The following is a 17,007-nucleotide window of genomic DNA, read 5'->3' on the forward strand; positions in this document are numbered from 1 at the left end:
GGCCAGATAATTAATAGCTGAATTAATCAGAAAGAAGGTCAAGCCGTCAGTTTCACTTTAAGTTTTAAGCATCCAGCATGCCAGGTGAGTGAATTTTCCTCAGTGCAGACAGGATAATGCAGGATTACATCAAGTAATGGGATTAAGAGGTCAGTGCTGCAATTGCTGATTGATTCTGTAACAATGCGGCACATGTAAATTTAAGAGCTGTGGGGCTCATGTGGTGGAATTTTTTGACATGTCCCAAAAATCTGACAGTCTGTCTTATCTTGTGATCAAATTGTGTATGTTACCCAGTTATATGCATACAGGGGTTGGACAATGAAACTGAAACACCTGTCATTTTAGTGTGGGAGGTTTCATGGCTAAATTGGACCAGCCTGGTAGCCAGTCTTCATTGATTGCACATTGCACCAGTAAGAGCAGAGTGTGAAGGTTCAATTACCAGGGTAAGAGCACAGTTTTGCTCAAAATATTGAAATGCACACAACATTATGGGTGACATACCAGAGTTCAAAAGAGGACAAATTGTTGGTGCACGTCTTGCTGGCGCATCTGTGACCAAGACAGCAAGTCTTTGTGATGTATCAAGAGCCACGGTATCCAAGGTAATGTCAGCATACCACCAAGAAGGACGAACCACATCCAACAGGATTAACTGTGGACGCAAGAGGAAGCTGTCTGAAAGGGATGTTTGGGTGTATCCAAAAAACATAAAACCACAGCTGCCCAAATCACGGCAGAATTAAATGTGCACGTCAACTCTCCTGTTTCCACCAGAACTGTCCGTTAGGAGCTCCACACGGTCAATATACACGGCCGGGCTGCTATAGCCAAACCTTTGGTCACTCATGCCAATGCCAAACGTCGGTTTCAATGGTGCAAGGAGCGCAAATCTTGGGCTGTGGACAATGTGAAACATGTATTGTTCTCTGATGAGTCCACATTTACTGTTTTCCCCACATCCGGGAGAGTTACGGTGTGGAGAAGCCCCAAAGAAGCGTACCACCCAGACTGTTGCATGCCCAAAGTGAAGCATGGGGGTGGATCAGTGATGGTTTGGGCTGCCATTTCATGGCATTCCCTTAGCCCAATACTTGTGCTAGATGGGTGCGTCACTGCCAAGGACTACCGAACCATTCTTGAGGACCATGTGCATCCAATGGTTCAAACATTGTATCCTGAAGGCGGTGCCGTGTATCAGGATGACAATGCACCAATACACACAGCGAGACTGGTGAAAGATTGGTTTGATGAACATGAAAGTGAAGTTGAACATCTCCCATGGCCTGCGCAGTCACCAGATCTAAATATTATTGAGCCAACTTTGGGGTGTTTTGGAGGAGCGAGTCAGGAAACCTTTTCTTCCACCTGTATCAAGTAGTGACCTGGCCACTATCCTGCAAGAAGAATGGCTTAAAATCCCTCTGACCACTGTGCAGGACTTGTATATGTCATTTCCAAGACAAATTGACGCTGTATTGGCCGCAAAAGGAGGCCCTACACCATACTAATAAATTATTGTGGTCTAAAACCAAGTGTTTCAGTTTTATTGTCCAACCCTTGTAGCTTGGTGATGCCAGAGGGTTATTTTCCTGTGGCATCTTGTCTTTCAATGTCATTGAAAAGTAAGATAACAGTATTATAGGGCTATCAGAGTTATGCATTAACCATCAAGATATGGGGAAATATTTAATACCTAATCAGTTTGATTGTAGCTAAAATCCGTGCAAAGTTAAGTCCAGCTTTTCTAAGCATGGATACCAAGTTCTTGTTTTATAGCAGTGTCTTGTTCTCAACATTAGTTATTAGGTTACCTTGCTGCATGGAAGACAATAGAATTTCAAAACAAAATAAGTTGTAAAGCAGAAGGGCACCAATAAAACTGTAAATGATCAGATAAATTGGGAAATTACATAGTATGAGCGCTGTGGCATAAATGCAAGGTCTTTAAGGTCCTTTAAAACATCACAGACCCTGTTACTAATAGAAAAATTACACAATGTGTACAGGGTTCATACCTACATTCCACAAAAATGGTTACTGCCTGTATTCCTTCTGGGGAAGAACAACATGCACGAATCAAGTGCAATAAAGAATACAAATCAAACTGGCATCCTTGAACCCACCCTCTCCCTCCACCATACCCCACATCCATGTAAAGCTGCTAAATTTATTACCACCAGATGAACAGAAAGAGGCTGGCTGAGATCAATCAATTCACCACGGCAACAACATGCAAGCTGTCACACATAACTCTCACTAATGATACATTGTTACAGATATGGCTCATTTAATCCAACGTGAAAACAATTTGTCTTGCTGTGTTTGCAGCTCAGTATATACTGTAGTGGAAAACAGGAAACAATGTGTAATAAGATGGAATCTCATCATGAGTTTTTGGGGGGAAGCTAGAAGATTGCCTGCTGTGTTTTAAACAAATGATTCCAAGGATCAGTATGTACCAAACCCTTTTAACCTAATACTGTCCGTGTGTCAGCGATCTGGGATGGATTAGTGTTTTTAATGCTAAAAAGACTAATTTAATGCTGCTAAGGAAACTGGCAAACATAAAAAACATAAAAAGTACAAAAGTAAAAAATATATGTATTTACTTATAATCCAGTATCTATAACAGCACATATACCAGTACCTATGAATACAGTATTGCAGTATTTATAGAGTATTTGTGTCTCTTTAACTATTTCACATTTTGCAGCATTACGACCACAAACGTCAGTGTATTTTACTACAAAATAGTGTTAAGACAGAAATGTGTATGTATTCTTCTATGCAAAATGGATGGAGAGCATCTTTGAACAGCAGTGTAAGTCTTACGAAAGATTTTAAATTGGATTTAGATCTGGACTTTGACTGGTTCATTCTAACACATGATTTTATCTAAACCATTCTATTGTCTTATTGAGCAAATCTAATGTAATCTTGTCAGATAAATAGCTCTCTTTAAGCTACCAGTATGCGTTTTCAGAGAAAAAGCTTGTTTTTTTTTTTGCTTGAAAATTCAAGGCACATGTTACTGAAAAAAACAGGACAACAAAATGTTTCAAGTGTCAGATGAAATCAGACTTCCATTAATGCTTGGTTTTATAATGGTAACACAAGTGAGAGAACAATGGGAACTATGTGGAAAAAAAACCCCAAATGTATTCCAAGTAGCAGAGGATTTCTTTTTTCAAAGCTATGCTATACTGTTTAAAGGAATCATAGCATATTTGTAGTTTGACATAATGGAACATCAGAAATACCATATCTGAGATTTCTCCAAGATATGATAGAGCATGTGTGCATTCTTATCATATTTTTCTGTTTCAGAGCAGCCATTGTTCATATACACTATGTGACAAATCTGGATGCACAACTACTCCCTGTATAAGGCCAACCATAATTTAACTGAAATAAATTACTGCCTCGCCAATGTACATTTTGACTTGAACTATGATCGCTGTGACTGGATGGACAATGTCCCACTGGTGTCCAGCAGGAAATCTCATCTCAAGGCTGAGTAAAAATATGACAGTGGGAGGATTTTAATTTACTTTTTTTGATGACAGTATGCTCTGCCTTGTTTTCCTTGGAGAGGAAATGTGATGTTTTATAATCCTTTAATAGTCCCTTTATATTGTCGTCCTGAGAGATTCTTAGGATTTCCCATTAAAAATGCTGATCATTATTTTGATTTGCTTATTATTATGTTTACTCGCCATATTGTTCGTTATCATACTGTATCTGTTTCATATTACTTAATTAAATATTAAAATTTAAATGTTGCATTTTACTGTCATTGCCTTCTTGTATAATGAAGTTTATTTTGGTAAAATGACGAAAACAAAACAGAGAAAAGCTGGAGAAAACCAAACTGAACAGGAGCAGAGCCTGCTGTTGGCATAGGTGGTGGAGAAGAATAGATGAGTATTGAAAAGTACATTTGGTTGTGGCATCACGGTGTGAACAGGCATTCCCTAACAATCAATGTGTCGTTCCCTCTTCTTTCAGCACCAGCTTGGAATGCAAGTAGCACTGGTACCTGCTGCATTCAGAAGCTAGAGAGGAGAAACCAGGCCACCAGGGAGCTTCTCCTCAGACAGGGGACTGTTGTAGATGTCCATTTAGGCATAGGCTACTGAAATCATCAAGTAGAATTAGGGATGGGAACCGGATTCGGTACTTTTATAGGTACCGACCGAATTTCCTTAGTACCACAGAGTACCGATTCACATAAAATCAAATGGTACCTTGTTTCGGTACCTAAACCCATCTTTGTGGCACAGGGGGAGTGGAAGAGTGGGTTTTTTCCAAGCCGGACATGAATGCAGCATTGCACGCACAAGAGCATAATGACGTCAGTGGCCGCTGGTACCGTCAACAAAGCATGGCTGATAGAAACCACTTGAAAGTATGGCTCCATGTTTCAAAATGCGATGCAGATTACGCTCGCTGCAATATTTGTGACATGAAGTGCAAGGCCAACGGTGGGAATACTTCTAATCTGAGGAACCACCTGGTTAAGCCCAAGATTTTTTCTCAAGGCTAAAGAGTGCCCAATTTTCATCAGCCTCCAATCTACGCCTGCACTCCTGCATTCAGCACCGTTAGCCTGCTGCATCCAGCAACGACTGGTCGTCTGCAGCCAGCCATATGGAAGAAATGTTTGAACCAAATGTGATGTTACAGCTGGATGTTGTTTTGATATATTCATTAAAGTTTTTATATTGAGAAATAGATATGTTAAATTAAAAAAATTTGAGATTTTATTAATAAACATTTATTACCAGATATACACACACAAAAGTACCGAAAATTGGTTCCGTTGAGTACCGATATGAATTCCCAGGCACCGGTACCATATCAGTTCAAATGTGAAAGGTGCCCATCCCTATGTACAAATACTTATTCACCTCTTATTCAACATCTTCCTTTTATTTCTTAGATTATTGTACTGTATTTTGTCTAGAGGTTGTATTTATATATATATGTTCTTTTTCGAGTTTTTCCAATATTTTCTAAATTTATTTTTTTAAAGCATTTTACAGTCTGGAAATATTTGAATAATTCTGTACTATAGTGTAATTTTGTTCATTTTTTATTCATGATTATTTATTATTGTTTCTATTATTGTTTATTTATTATTGTTTATATTGTTATTATTGTTTCTATTTTTATTATTTATTTGTCCTTCCTAATACTACCTTACTAGAGGTACACCTTTAATCTGTCCAGCCGCTTAAACTATTAAATTTTGCCCTAGGGCAATGATGAGGTTAATCTTATCTGTATATTAATATTTGTATGATTGTTATAGAAGTTTATGTGCTCATTTATTTGACTGTTTAGGGGGTGGATCCCTTCGTGGTCGAGCTGGTTGCATTTTATTAATTCGCTGTTGTTCACTGTACAGAGTATATCTCTCCTTTCTCTCTTTCTTTCTGCCATCTTCACTGCTTAAGACACTCTTAGGGTCAATAAAAGTTCTCTTCACTACTCTTAACATTTCCTCACGTTAGGAGCTCTCTTAAGGCCTGAGATGCTTCATGAATAACTTTTATCTTACCAAGGGAAAACTTTAAGAAAAATCTTAGAATTCAAGGAATGTTAAGATTTTTCTTAGAATGACATCACTGGAAGCTACTTTTAGTCTTAGGATTCTCTGTGAATAGGGGCCCAGATCTTTAGAAAGTTTAGAGCTTATTTATTCTTAGACTTGGTTTATAGAGGTTTATAATCACTATCTACTGCTGCTTTCACAATACTTACATAGCTGAAATCCAATTAATTGTCATGTGGCCCACTCTGATGACTCGGAGAGGAAAAAGCAGCACTGCTGAGCAGCACATGCTCGGTGTGATCAGTCAGGCTGGATTAATGGGTGCTTTTAGGTTCAACTGCAATGGACCTAGGGGCAAGGAAAAGAAAGGAAAGAGTGTGCCACCCACTAAATGAAAAAAGATAAACCTGTTTTCTTTCAGTAAAAAAGATCAGTGCCTTTTTGGCTTCTGGTTTACACTAACCTTAACAAGTTAAAATGTGCCAAACTGGTCTCACTGTGTAATGCAACAGTGAACAGAAAGAATTGCAATTGCAAATTTATTTTATGAAGAAGCACTGTTTTCAGACCTAAAGCTAGAATGAAATCTAGCCTTGGTGTTACATTTCCTCTTGTACCAACCAGCAGAGAGGCCACATATTCCCTTATATGCTTTTGTTGAATGTTGGCAGATGTAAAAATAGTTTTTCTTTTTAATCTTTTGGCCTTAATGTAATGACAAGGAGACTCTTTGTTTTTAAATTTTCGGCCAAATGTTTCTTTTGAATGGAGCCTAAGGATGCTTATTTTGGCCTGAAGTTTAGAAGCTGTCATCAGAAACCATGGGGGATATTTTTCAGGTGCATTTCAGCAAAATATTAGCCTGAGGTTGAAAGAGTTTTGGAAATGATTTTGGATTCATAAAACTGGAAAACAGTTGCAACTGAGTTGCAATTTGACATGCAGCATGTCAGGCTCAGAGCCATATGAACTTGACAAAAAAAAGCCAGGCATACTTTTCTTTAAAGCATCTTGAGCCACCAAGATCAGTTGCATTTTCCTGTATTGCTCTTTACTCAGGATGCAAGGAATCTCAGAGGCATCTGATCAGTCTAGTACAAATATAAAATACAAGGACTGTTCAGATTTATACAGAACTGTTCTACACTTAACAGTTTGAGATTAATTACATTTTTATTAAAATTGTGAAAACACAATAGGAGTATTACCATACATTCTCGCATCAAGACAATCTTAGAGTGAGACAAGCATAAATTATTATACACTACTTCCGAACTTTTAATACTGTAAATCACAGTTAAAACTATGCATAAAAATAGACTTTTACTTTAATAATAATAATAATAACAATAATTGCACAAGACTAATTTAAGAGCAAAAATGGCATTTATGTACAATCTCCACTGGTGCAGATAGTCAACATGGATTCTGACTACTGAATCCAATGGGCTTTGTCTTTTGACTTTCCGCTCTTGAAGGCAAACTGATTATGTGGAAACTGCAACTTCCAAGTTAACACATACTTGGAAAAGGCAGCCTCTACCAACTGATCTGAGTCACATATACACTGGGACTTCACAAAGCTGGAGAGTACTTACATAGGATGAGTCGTAGCTTGTCAAAATAGCAGCCCTTTACGCCTGAGAAGCCCTGGGCTTCTGTTAATCACATCTCTTCAGGCAGCTTGTCAATTTCACAGAGCTGAGACCCCTGAATGGATGCCGGAGCAAATATATACAGAAAAGCACAATGTGCACTGTGTGTTTTTTAAATAAGATTATTCATTTTTTCAGGAACAAGGGAACAAATTGTGCATTCCTTTCTGCAGCTATCATCAGCATCACTCAATGAAATGCTTTCACATAGTCTCAACCCCCCTCTTCATTGCTAAAACGATGTTTGAAGAAGTTACAATTGAGCCTTGAGGGGGATATTAGCATCAACTTTGTCAAACATCAGATTTTCTTTCTTCATTATGTCCAGATTCCAAATTATATTCACAAAACACAATAGTGGTGTTTGAAATGTCCTCTTCATCAACATGTCTTAACAGGGGTGGTTCTTACATGAATGCTGCCCTGGGCATCCTTTCCTTTTCCACCCAGCAAATAAATTTTTACCGCTTCTAAATTTTATTGTTATTATTTAAAAGCAAATTATAATCTTGATTTGATTTAACATAGGTTTCACAAATCCAAACTGTGTTTTAAAGAGTCTGGAGTCAGTATAGAATAATTCAGTGCATATTTTAACATAATTCTCAATCTAAAGCTATCTTAGTGCCCAAAAAGCATGGAAAATGCTTAGTCTTTTTCACAAACTGAATAAAGATTTTAGAAATCTCTAATTGCTGAGTTTAAAGTAATCCAGTTCAAGTTTGACCAGTCCAGGTGTTTTAGATTTAAAACCATGCAAAAAAAAAAATACACACCAGATTAAAAAGCTATGAAATAGCCCGTCATTAGCCAACCGTAATGTGCACTATTATTTTCTTATAGTGCTCACACTCTGCACCCTAATAGGGGGCACCCACTCCATGTTGAATTTGTTCAATGAGGAATTGACAGATAAGTCTTTTTTTCTTTGAGCGTCCATCCCACCCTCAGATAAAGTTGCGCCCTGGGCAAAAAGCCATATATGTCATTTCAAATGTCGCTAATGGGTTAAACCTGTGAAACCCTGTGAAAACAGATGTTGTAGCTGCCCCGAAGAGTCTTCAATCCAAAGATCAAGAGAAATACACGTTTGACTTTGTCTAACTGCCATGAAGTCTAAAGTTTACCCAGGATGTGAAAAAACATTCACAATATCACAATCATTAAAGGGTTTGTCTTACCGAAGCTGAGTGATGCATTTCTACCAGAACATGTGGAGAAACAAGGCTGAGTTAAGTTTAAACCTTTATACCAGAGTTTGCTCATACTACCTTCTGAGGTATTTTTTATAGATCAGAAAAAAAGAATTAAGCATTTTAGCGTTTATGTTGCTTGGGTAGCTCACGATTTTGTCTAATGAACACCAATTGTGAGAAGAGTGATACCCTTAGTTGAAAAAAAAACTTGAAAGGGTCTTTACACTTTGAATTAATGCTTTTTGTCTTCCAAAAAAAATTTGGGAAACGAGTATCCACTGTCATGATTCGCTTGTGTTAACTTTTTGAGTTTTAGTTTATTTATGTCTGTCTCTTCCCTGTTGTTTGTATTCCCTGATGGTGCCATTTTAGTTCATTTGTTGTTTATTGGGCTCTTGGGTTATTCTTGTGTTTTGTTACATTTAGATATTACTACCATTATTTTTTTCTGCAAGAATTCTTCCTTGTGTCCCGCATTGTCAAATCATGTTCTTTAATTCCTCCCTCGGTCTTAGCTGCTACTCATTCCCACCTGATTGCTTTGACCTGCTCTCCGTGCCTTTTTCTCCACTCTGGCCCCAGTATATATATATATATATATATATATATATATATATACCCAATGTGGCTCTAGTGTAAAGTGCTTTGAGTGATCTGCATGACTGGAAAAGCGCTATATAAGTTCAGTCCATTTATTTATTTATATATATATATATATATATATATATATATATATATATATATATATATATATAAATTCTAATTCTCTTTGTTCCTCGTTGGTTCCCTACGTTACTATGTCCCGATACTCTGCTCAATCCCACATGCTCCTTTGCCTCAGTATTCTGCTCCCTACCAGTTTCATGTTCTGTTCCTCCAAGTTCTTTTGTACATTTTTGATTTCTTTATTAAATCTTTTCACTCACCATGCAGCTTCCGAGTTCCTGTCTGAGTTTTGGTCGAGCTCCCACCTCTCAGTTTATGACAACTACTTCCGTTAGGAACTGCACAGTCTGTGTATGCTTTAGCTTAGTAACAGCTGTTCATTGATCAAAAGCATTTTAGTCTATTAAACATTAGAAAACAGCTTAAACAGCCCACAGATGTTTCCAAATTCCCACAGTGACTTTTAGACCAAGATCCCAAACTCAAACATATTTCATGTGCCGTGACAGAAAAGCAAATTAAGCCAGAACATCTTGTCTGAGAAACTAAAAGCTGCAATATTCGTCTTCATGGGTGTTCCAAAGTAATCATGTTTTAAATAGTTTCTGCAGTCATATCAGTGAAAATATGGAGAATACATATAAATAACTCAGTGTTACGACTTGCTGAGAATAAATAGACCTAACCCTACTCCTAACCCCCTCAAACAGGCAGCATGGAAAATATGTTCTGACTTCAAAAGTAAAAAAAAAAAAACTATTGCAAGTAAAATACTTAGTTAAGTGGTTTAATGCCCCTGAGAAAACATTGTGATGGCTTCACCATCTTTCTTCTTCCAGACCTTCTATCAATCAACTTCCTCTTTCACTCTCAAAATAGGTCTGTCATATCAGAGTCTGGAACTGCACTGGATCCCCGCTTCTTCTCTGATTTCTCGCATTATCTTTGCATTCACACAATCATAAAGCAACTGTGCCTATTGTCAAGACCGTAACTCAAACTTAGGTATGAAAAATTTCTAAAGTCTCCTAACCAGTAATTCCCAGCGTGCACATTAGTGAGAGCAGGAAATCCACGCTGAGAGACCATACAACATACTCTGATTTTTGGACTAAGACAAAAAAACTTTTTCCTTCATTGTGTTAACTTATTTTTCTAATTTGCTGCAGTTTATTTGTAGAAGATTATGTTCAATCTTATCCACTTTGGTAAGTCAACTGATACCACCTGGTATTGTATAGAGCAGGTGAACGGAGAAGATTCAGTCAATAAAACTTTACTTTTACAGCACTTTTATACAGTTAGATATAGCACAACATGATTTACAACAATGACCTTCTTTTCAAAGCAATGAAGTAAAAACAAGCCTTATGTTTGCTGTAACAGTTTCCTGAAGCAACTTATCTGGTCAATGATAAGCCAATACTAGTAAGAGTCATTGGTGCTGGCAGATGCGAAGTCAGATATCAGAGCTTTTGATAACTCCTCTCTAGAGCAGCAACCCATTGCATTAACTTTTTATTTGATTGGGCAATTGCATGGTATCGATGTGTTAAGGCTTAAAACCAGCATGTCATGTCCAAACTGCTAACTGTTCTACAGCACTGGTACAATGACAGCTTCCATTCAAGCAAAATACTTTTTACTTCACTCACTGACCAGATATGCTTCAGGGTTCTGTAAAGATATACTCCCTCACTATAGGTGAACAGAATTAAAATAACTTAACAAATCTTGTATAAAACATTATTAGAGCTGCAGTAATCAATGTTTCATATTTTATTATACAAAAAGTAAGAATAATTGTTGGTTTTCTGTTTTTTTTTTGTTTTTGTTTTTTCAATAAAAGCTATGAGATTATTTTGTACATTTCTTGTTTTAAATGCTTGCATAAATACCTTGATGGAAGTCAAGGTTGTCACAGCATGAGAATTTCACACAGGCCCATGGGTGCTAGATACTTATATGTAGGCAGTGGTCGCTACGGTTTAGAGGAATGCCAAAAACGAACAGCAACCTGAGCTTGTTCTACAGTCTAAAATAAATGGGTTTTCAGAGAAAAGCATCCCTGAAATCAAACTGTTATTTTCTAACTAACAAAATCCATCATAAGTAGGGTGTTTGAAAGACCAAAGTAATATTTTGATTCCAGTGGGTAATACACAATCTAGTGGATGAGATGGATCTAATTAAACACATGACGACAAACATATTGATTAAGTTCTAGCCAGTTAGAGACATGAGTAATGAAAAATATCTGAGATGCAGCTGTGAGAAATGAAGACTCTTCCCTAACATAACCTCTTTCATTGTTTCACAACAAGAGAGCAATAGCAATTGCCAGCGCACTGGGGTCATTTATTGGCTCCAAACCTGGCTCCAGGACCATAGATCATGTCTGATGTTCACTGAGATAATTAACCAGGAATGGGGAAGGAGTGTGACTAAGATGGAACACGCTTCAAGTCATGGGATCCAGTTAAAGAAACTAGACATTTAAACCCATGGGACCAACATCATCTAGCTTCCCTGTGCTGTTTCCTACTTATAGCTGTAATGCTAATCTTGTTAGTAACCTAACAAATGTATGTACATTTGATAAGCAAAAAGTGAAACTCAAACACATTATCGGTGTTCTCACAGCGCCCACCTTCTGTGTGTTTCCTGAAACAAGTGACTTAACAAATCCAATGGTGAAGAGCTCAGTGTCTCCCCTTTTCATTCCCTCTTGCCATATCAATCTGCAGATTCAAAGCAAGCATATATATGTCCTGCAGTGCAAAAAACAGTTTTTCTTGGAGATTCTGATATTATGTGCTGGTTCTCAGCAGGCCAGGGGCCACAAAGATACAGACGAGGTAAACTGAATCTGGATTGCATGAGCAATGGGTCTGATAATTTCCAGTCTTTTAGAGTCTGACTTCAGGACAATTGTGCTTTTAAATCACTCTTGTGCTAACACTTTCCAATTTCTTTTGCCTGCATGTAAAACTGTTAAGATCTAACTTGTAAAACTAGTACAACATTTACTAACTAAAAGATAACAATTCTATTATTTTAACAATTGCATTTAAAAAACTGTTAAAGATGAAAAATTAGCTTAAACTGTAAAAATAGTTTAAGATAATTTACACAAGCAAAAAATATATAATTACTTTTAAATATCACTATTTAAATGGAAGTACAAAACATCTACATGATCAATGAACTATTCATCAAAAGCAGAACAACACCATGTATTTAAAATCTTTCAATCTAGCATCATCTTCCTTAATATAGGTATAAAATTTACAAGCTCAGATTGATTTATGCCAAATAAATTTAGGATACAGTTATACAACAGCAGTAAGTAATGGATCAAGAGCATCCCATCTATCACACCCCATTCTGCTAGGTCCACAACCTAATATAAACTGGTTAATTAGTCAGGCTATCTCCTAGGGTGGAGTCTCCAGTCAGCTGCTTTACAGGCCAGAAACAGGTAAAGAAGGGGTAAGCACACCTCTGACTATACTCTGTACAGTTGGAAAAAAAAACTCTGGTCACCTTCAAAACGTTCTCTAGTCTCTCAGCGAAAGGACTTTGGAAGACAATGATGGAAAATGTTTGCTGTTTTAAAACCGTAACTTTTTTAAACTTTGGTATGACTTGTTAGCAGAAATGTCCCATGTCTTATTACAACCTAAATAAAGATATTTCAATATTATCATTACCATCCTCTACTGGATATCTTTTATAAATTGAATAGCAGTTGACTGAACAAGCATCAGTCAAATTTGTTACCAAGACAAAGAAGGTAATGTTGCTGGAATTTAAAGCTGCAGTAGTCAACTTAAGTAAAAAATAGTTTTTTTGTCACTATGTCCTGACTGTAGAATATCAGACAGATTATCTGTGAAAAACAATCAAGCTCCTCGCAGTGGTCCTAATTCAATTTGCAGAACTACACAACTCTCAGTCAGAAACAACCAATCAGAGCCAAGAGGAATGTATTAGCATTATCAATCACACTCGTATAGGCGCTTCTCACAACCTCTCCCCCACACACCGCGTATCGTTGTTCATGACTGCTGATGTGGTGCAGGTGTGCTAATGATTTGAGGACCAAGTTTGTAAAATGGTAAATGGTCTGCACTTGTATTGGGCGTTATCAAGTCTCCAAAGACCCCAAAGCACTTTACAATACAATCAGTCATTCACCCATTCATTCACACACTGACAGTGGTAGACTACATTGTAGTACTACATTGTTTTTTGACAGATAATCTCATATTCTACTGTCAGGACATAGTGACAGTTTTAACAAATAAGTAAAAAATATTTTTTACAACAGTTACCTACTGCAGCTTTAACCCTGATTGAACATTAGATGTGCACATTAATATGCTTGAGTAAAATTTTAAGAATTTTAATGACTAATATTTAACATTACATTTCATCAATTTCCTCTCAGTGAGTGTGCTACTGTATTTGTTCCAGATGTCTCAGTTAAAAATGCCAAAAAAGAAAGATAACAAAACAAACAAAAACATGAAGATAACAGTGTGATGGCATGCTACAATGTGACCCTGAAAATGCACATTAATAGCAAAAGAAATTTAGAATTTATTTATAAGGTGTGATTCAAGGATTCAAACAAAATGCCCCTTTGTTTTGGACCACAATCTCATCTGTTGCTTTTTCTGATGGTGAAAATATTTTCTATAGTAACAACCCTGACATTATTGAATAAAGACTACTACAAGTCAATTAAATAATATTTATTTAAGCCATCAAAGAGTATTTGCTAAAAGATTTATAATTTCTAAAAATGTATAGAGGAATTCTGAACATTTTAATGATGAATATTGCAGCTTGGGTTACAATTTCATGTTTTATGTAAATTGAGGAACATGAATTCCCAGAATTGTGTATTTCAAAATGCTGTAACTTACATAGATGATCTTGATATCATTTAGATATGTGTCATAGCTCTCAGACGTAATGCCTTTGCATTCCTTTCGCAGCCCCAAAACTAAAAATCCCTGTGTGGCAGGCGTCAGGAAGCTAGCGCTCCCTACTGGTGCCAACTGTTCTGTGAAGGTGTGAAGGTCTAGAAATGCTCCCGGAAAGTTGCACGCAGCTCCTGTGCCAAAGCTGGCATACAGGATTTATCTCAGAAGCAAGAACGTGGTTCTCATACTCACGGAATATCACTGACATAGATTTCTATGCATACATTAAAATTGTAGGAATCAAAGCATTTTCAATGAAATATAATGTCTGGTTTCCACATGAAAGAACAGTGAACAGTGAAGCCGCTTATGAGCGCATTAATCCCGAAAGAAAGGTGTCCGTTCAAGCAGTCAGGCTCACACGACTCATTGTTGTCTAACCTCATTACGAGGCGTAAAGGCAGAGCTGCTCGGAGCATTAATAACACCAGCAGTCGGGATGTCCACCCAGCTTCAACTGACTTAAGACACCTTTCCCTCTCCCTTTCTGCATGCACACTCTGATAGCTACTGTATGCATATTAATATGATTTATATTTTATATTTGTTTTAATCTGATTAAGAGATTTGGGAAACGGGCCGCGCAGAAAACACCCGAAGTGCGCAGGGTTTAGGTGCAGATCAAACGGAAAGTGGATCTTCGAAAGTTTACTTTAGATGACTTGTAGCGTGCATTTTACTTAATAGGTTTAAAAAGTGAAAGTGAATACAAATAAAACGGGGCGTTTTTTCTTTGCCTGCACTCTAAAACCTGATATTTCTTTAAGGTGTCACTGCCTTGCCGGCTGTCAACCTAATATGGCCCTAGCGAACTCATCCAACCCCGGGTTGCAGAAGCGGGCTGTAACCTGAGGGGCTGCGTAAACCCGGGAGGAGAGAAAATACGTGGGCCTTTACATCCTTGTGTTTTACCTAAGGAGCAGGAGGGTTGAAGAATCCATATGCATGAAAAACACAGACGTGTATCGCCAAATTACCATGCAGGTCTGGGAAATTAGGAGCAGAATTCTGGAAAGGGTTGCGACCCAGGGCGCAAACAGCTCTTAGAAGTCGTCGCAAAAAAACCGATCGTGGTCATTCCGGTCTACAAATTGAACACACAGACAGTGATTAGTCTGCATGCGTGTGCTCAGGTGGACCACTGTTTTAAATAAATGTGGTAACCCGTTTAAAAAGAAAGCAGGTTTGCCACATTGTCTCTCCATGACAGCCCAGTAGTCTAAGTCACCCAAAAATGTTTGATCCCTTCATCTGCTTTATCCCGATGAGAATCAGTTCGCTCGTTCTTACAGAAGTAAACTGTTTCAGAAACTGCTGAGGGAAAGTGTCATATGTAGAACGAGTTTCTTGCAGCGTGGATCGCGTCCCACTGTAACCACAGCTCCAACTGCTTTTTTCCTCATAACTCCCCAAAACAACCCACAAAACAAGGCAAACACTTACTTTTGACTTCTTCATATGGAATAGCAGGAGTAAATCCAGTGTGCGCGAAAGCCTATTTTATTTTACTTCTACGATGAGGAAAAGGGTTTTCATCATCCTTTGTGCACATATCCAATGCCTAAGTCCGCAGTATCCAAGCAGAGGAGAAAAAAGCCCCAAAGTAAGTGACAACGGCCAAAAAACAAACAGCAAAAAACAAAACAAAAATCTAATTCAATTCTTTCACCCTGTGGTGGGAAGCACTCTCAGTCCTTTCTCTCTTAGCTACAACATAGATCCAGATACTGAGCGCCCAACAGCGGAGAAGAGGGAGGGAGTTAAGCCTTTATGATGCGTAAAATGCAGTCAAAGAGCCGCCCTCTGACGAGCCGCCTTCACTTCAATCTTACTGCTGCCAGTGTAAACAGAGGGCAGAGTGAGAAACAGGTTGCTCAACACCATTTCATATCGATCAGAAGTCTGATTTTATAGGTGGGAATGTATAATGCTAAAGTCATCTTAGCTTCGCATGGAACTGGAGGTTATAAAAGCCAGATGGCTACCATTGTGTGTAGGGTGCACAATGAATGATTCAGTATCTTAAGGAGTCAAACTGTCATAGGATTTGATATATCAGTGGTACAATTACAGGCTAAATCATCCAAAACATCATATAACCAGACAACTGCAACCCACCCATGCTGACAACAATTACTTAATAATACAAGTTGAAAGATTTTTCAGTAATACAGGTACATCTCTATATATCAGAATATCAATGACAGGTTAATTCATTTTAGTAGTTCACTTGAAAATGTATAACTAATAAATTGAATCATTACACGCAGAGTGATATACTTTTATTTCTGTTATTCTTGAGGATTAGGGTTTAAAGTTAATGAAAACCCAATTTTCAGTTTCTTACAAAATAATATCACATAAGACCAATAAAACAATAAATATTAAAAGGTTCTGTTGCGACCATGTCATCGTCTACACAATGATGGAGAAGACTGCCGAGACAGTTGTCCAGCAAAGTCACTCAAACACTCTACAAGCAGTTTAAGTCACAAAAGGTCATTGCTAAAGAGTGCTGTATTCAAGCATATTAGTTGAAAGTTGAGTGGAAGGAAAAGATGTGGCAAAGAAAGGTGCACAAGCAACAGGGATAACCACAGCATTAAGGTAATTGTGAAGCAAAGCCCATATGAGACTTTGGGGGGGATGTGTCCGTGTGCCAGACAGATGCATCCTGGACATGGTTTACAGCTACTGCATTCTTCCTGTTAAGCCACTCCTGAACAACAGATGTCAAAACCGTCTTGCAAAGGCTAAGAAGAAAAATACTTAATGTTGCTCAGAGGCCCAAAATTGTCCTTTAAGATAAAAGTAAGTTTTGCATTTCCTTGGTAAATCACGGGTCCCACAGTCTGGAGAAATTATGAATACCCTTCAATGCTTCCTCCTGCTGACAGGCTTTGTGGAATTGCTGATTTCTTTCTCCAACAGGA

The 17,007-nt window shown here is 37.7% G+C and overlaps 1 protein-coding gene across 2 annotated transcripts in view; it reads right to left on the reverse strand.

The window, feature by feature from the left end:
• Nucleotides 1-15,804, reverse strand: part of kitlga (kit ligand a) — a 56,069-nt gene extending 40,265 nt beyond the window's left edge. For both annotated transcript variants that reach the window (XM_047352131.1, XM_047352135.1), the window contains exon 1: nt 15,518-15,804. In XM_047352131.1, coding sequence (XP_047208087.1) covers nt 15,518-15,532 — 15 coding nt within the window. In that variant the 5' untranslated portion in view covers nt 15,533-15,804. The remainder of the gene's footprint in view (nt 1-15,517) is intronic.
• Nucleotides 15,805-17,007: the final 1,203 nt, after the last annotated feature.

Source organism: Girardinichthys multiradiatus, chromosome 2 (assembly GCF_021462225.1).
Source record: "Girardinichthys multiradiatus isolate DD_20200921_A chromosome 2, DD_fGirMul_XY1, whole genome shotgun sequence".
Lineage (NCBI taxonomy): Eukaryota > Metazoa > Chordata > Actinopteri > Cyprinodontiformes > Goodeidae > Girardinichthys > Girardinichthys multiradiatus.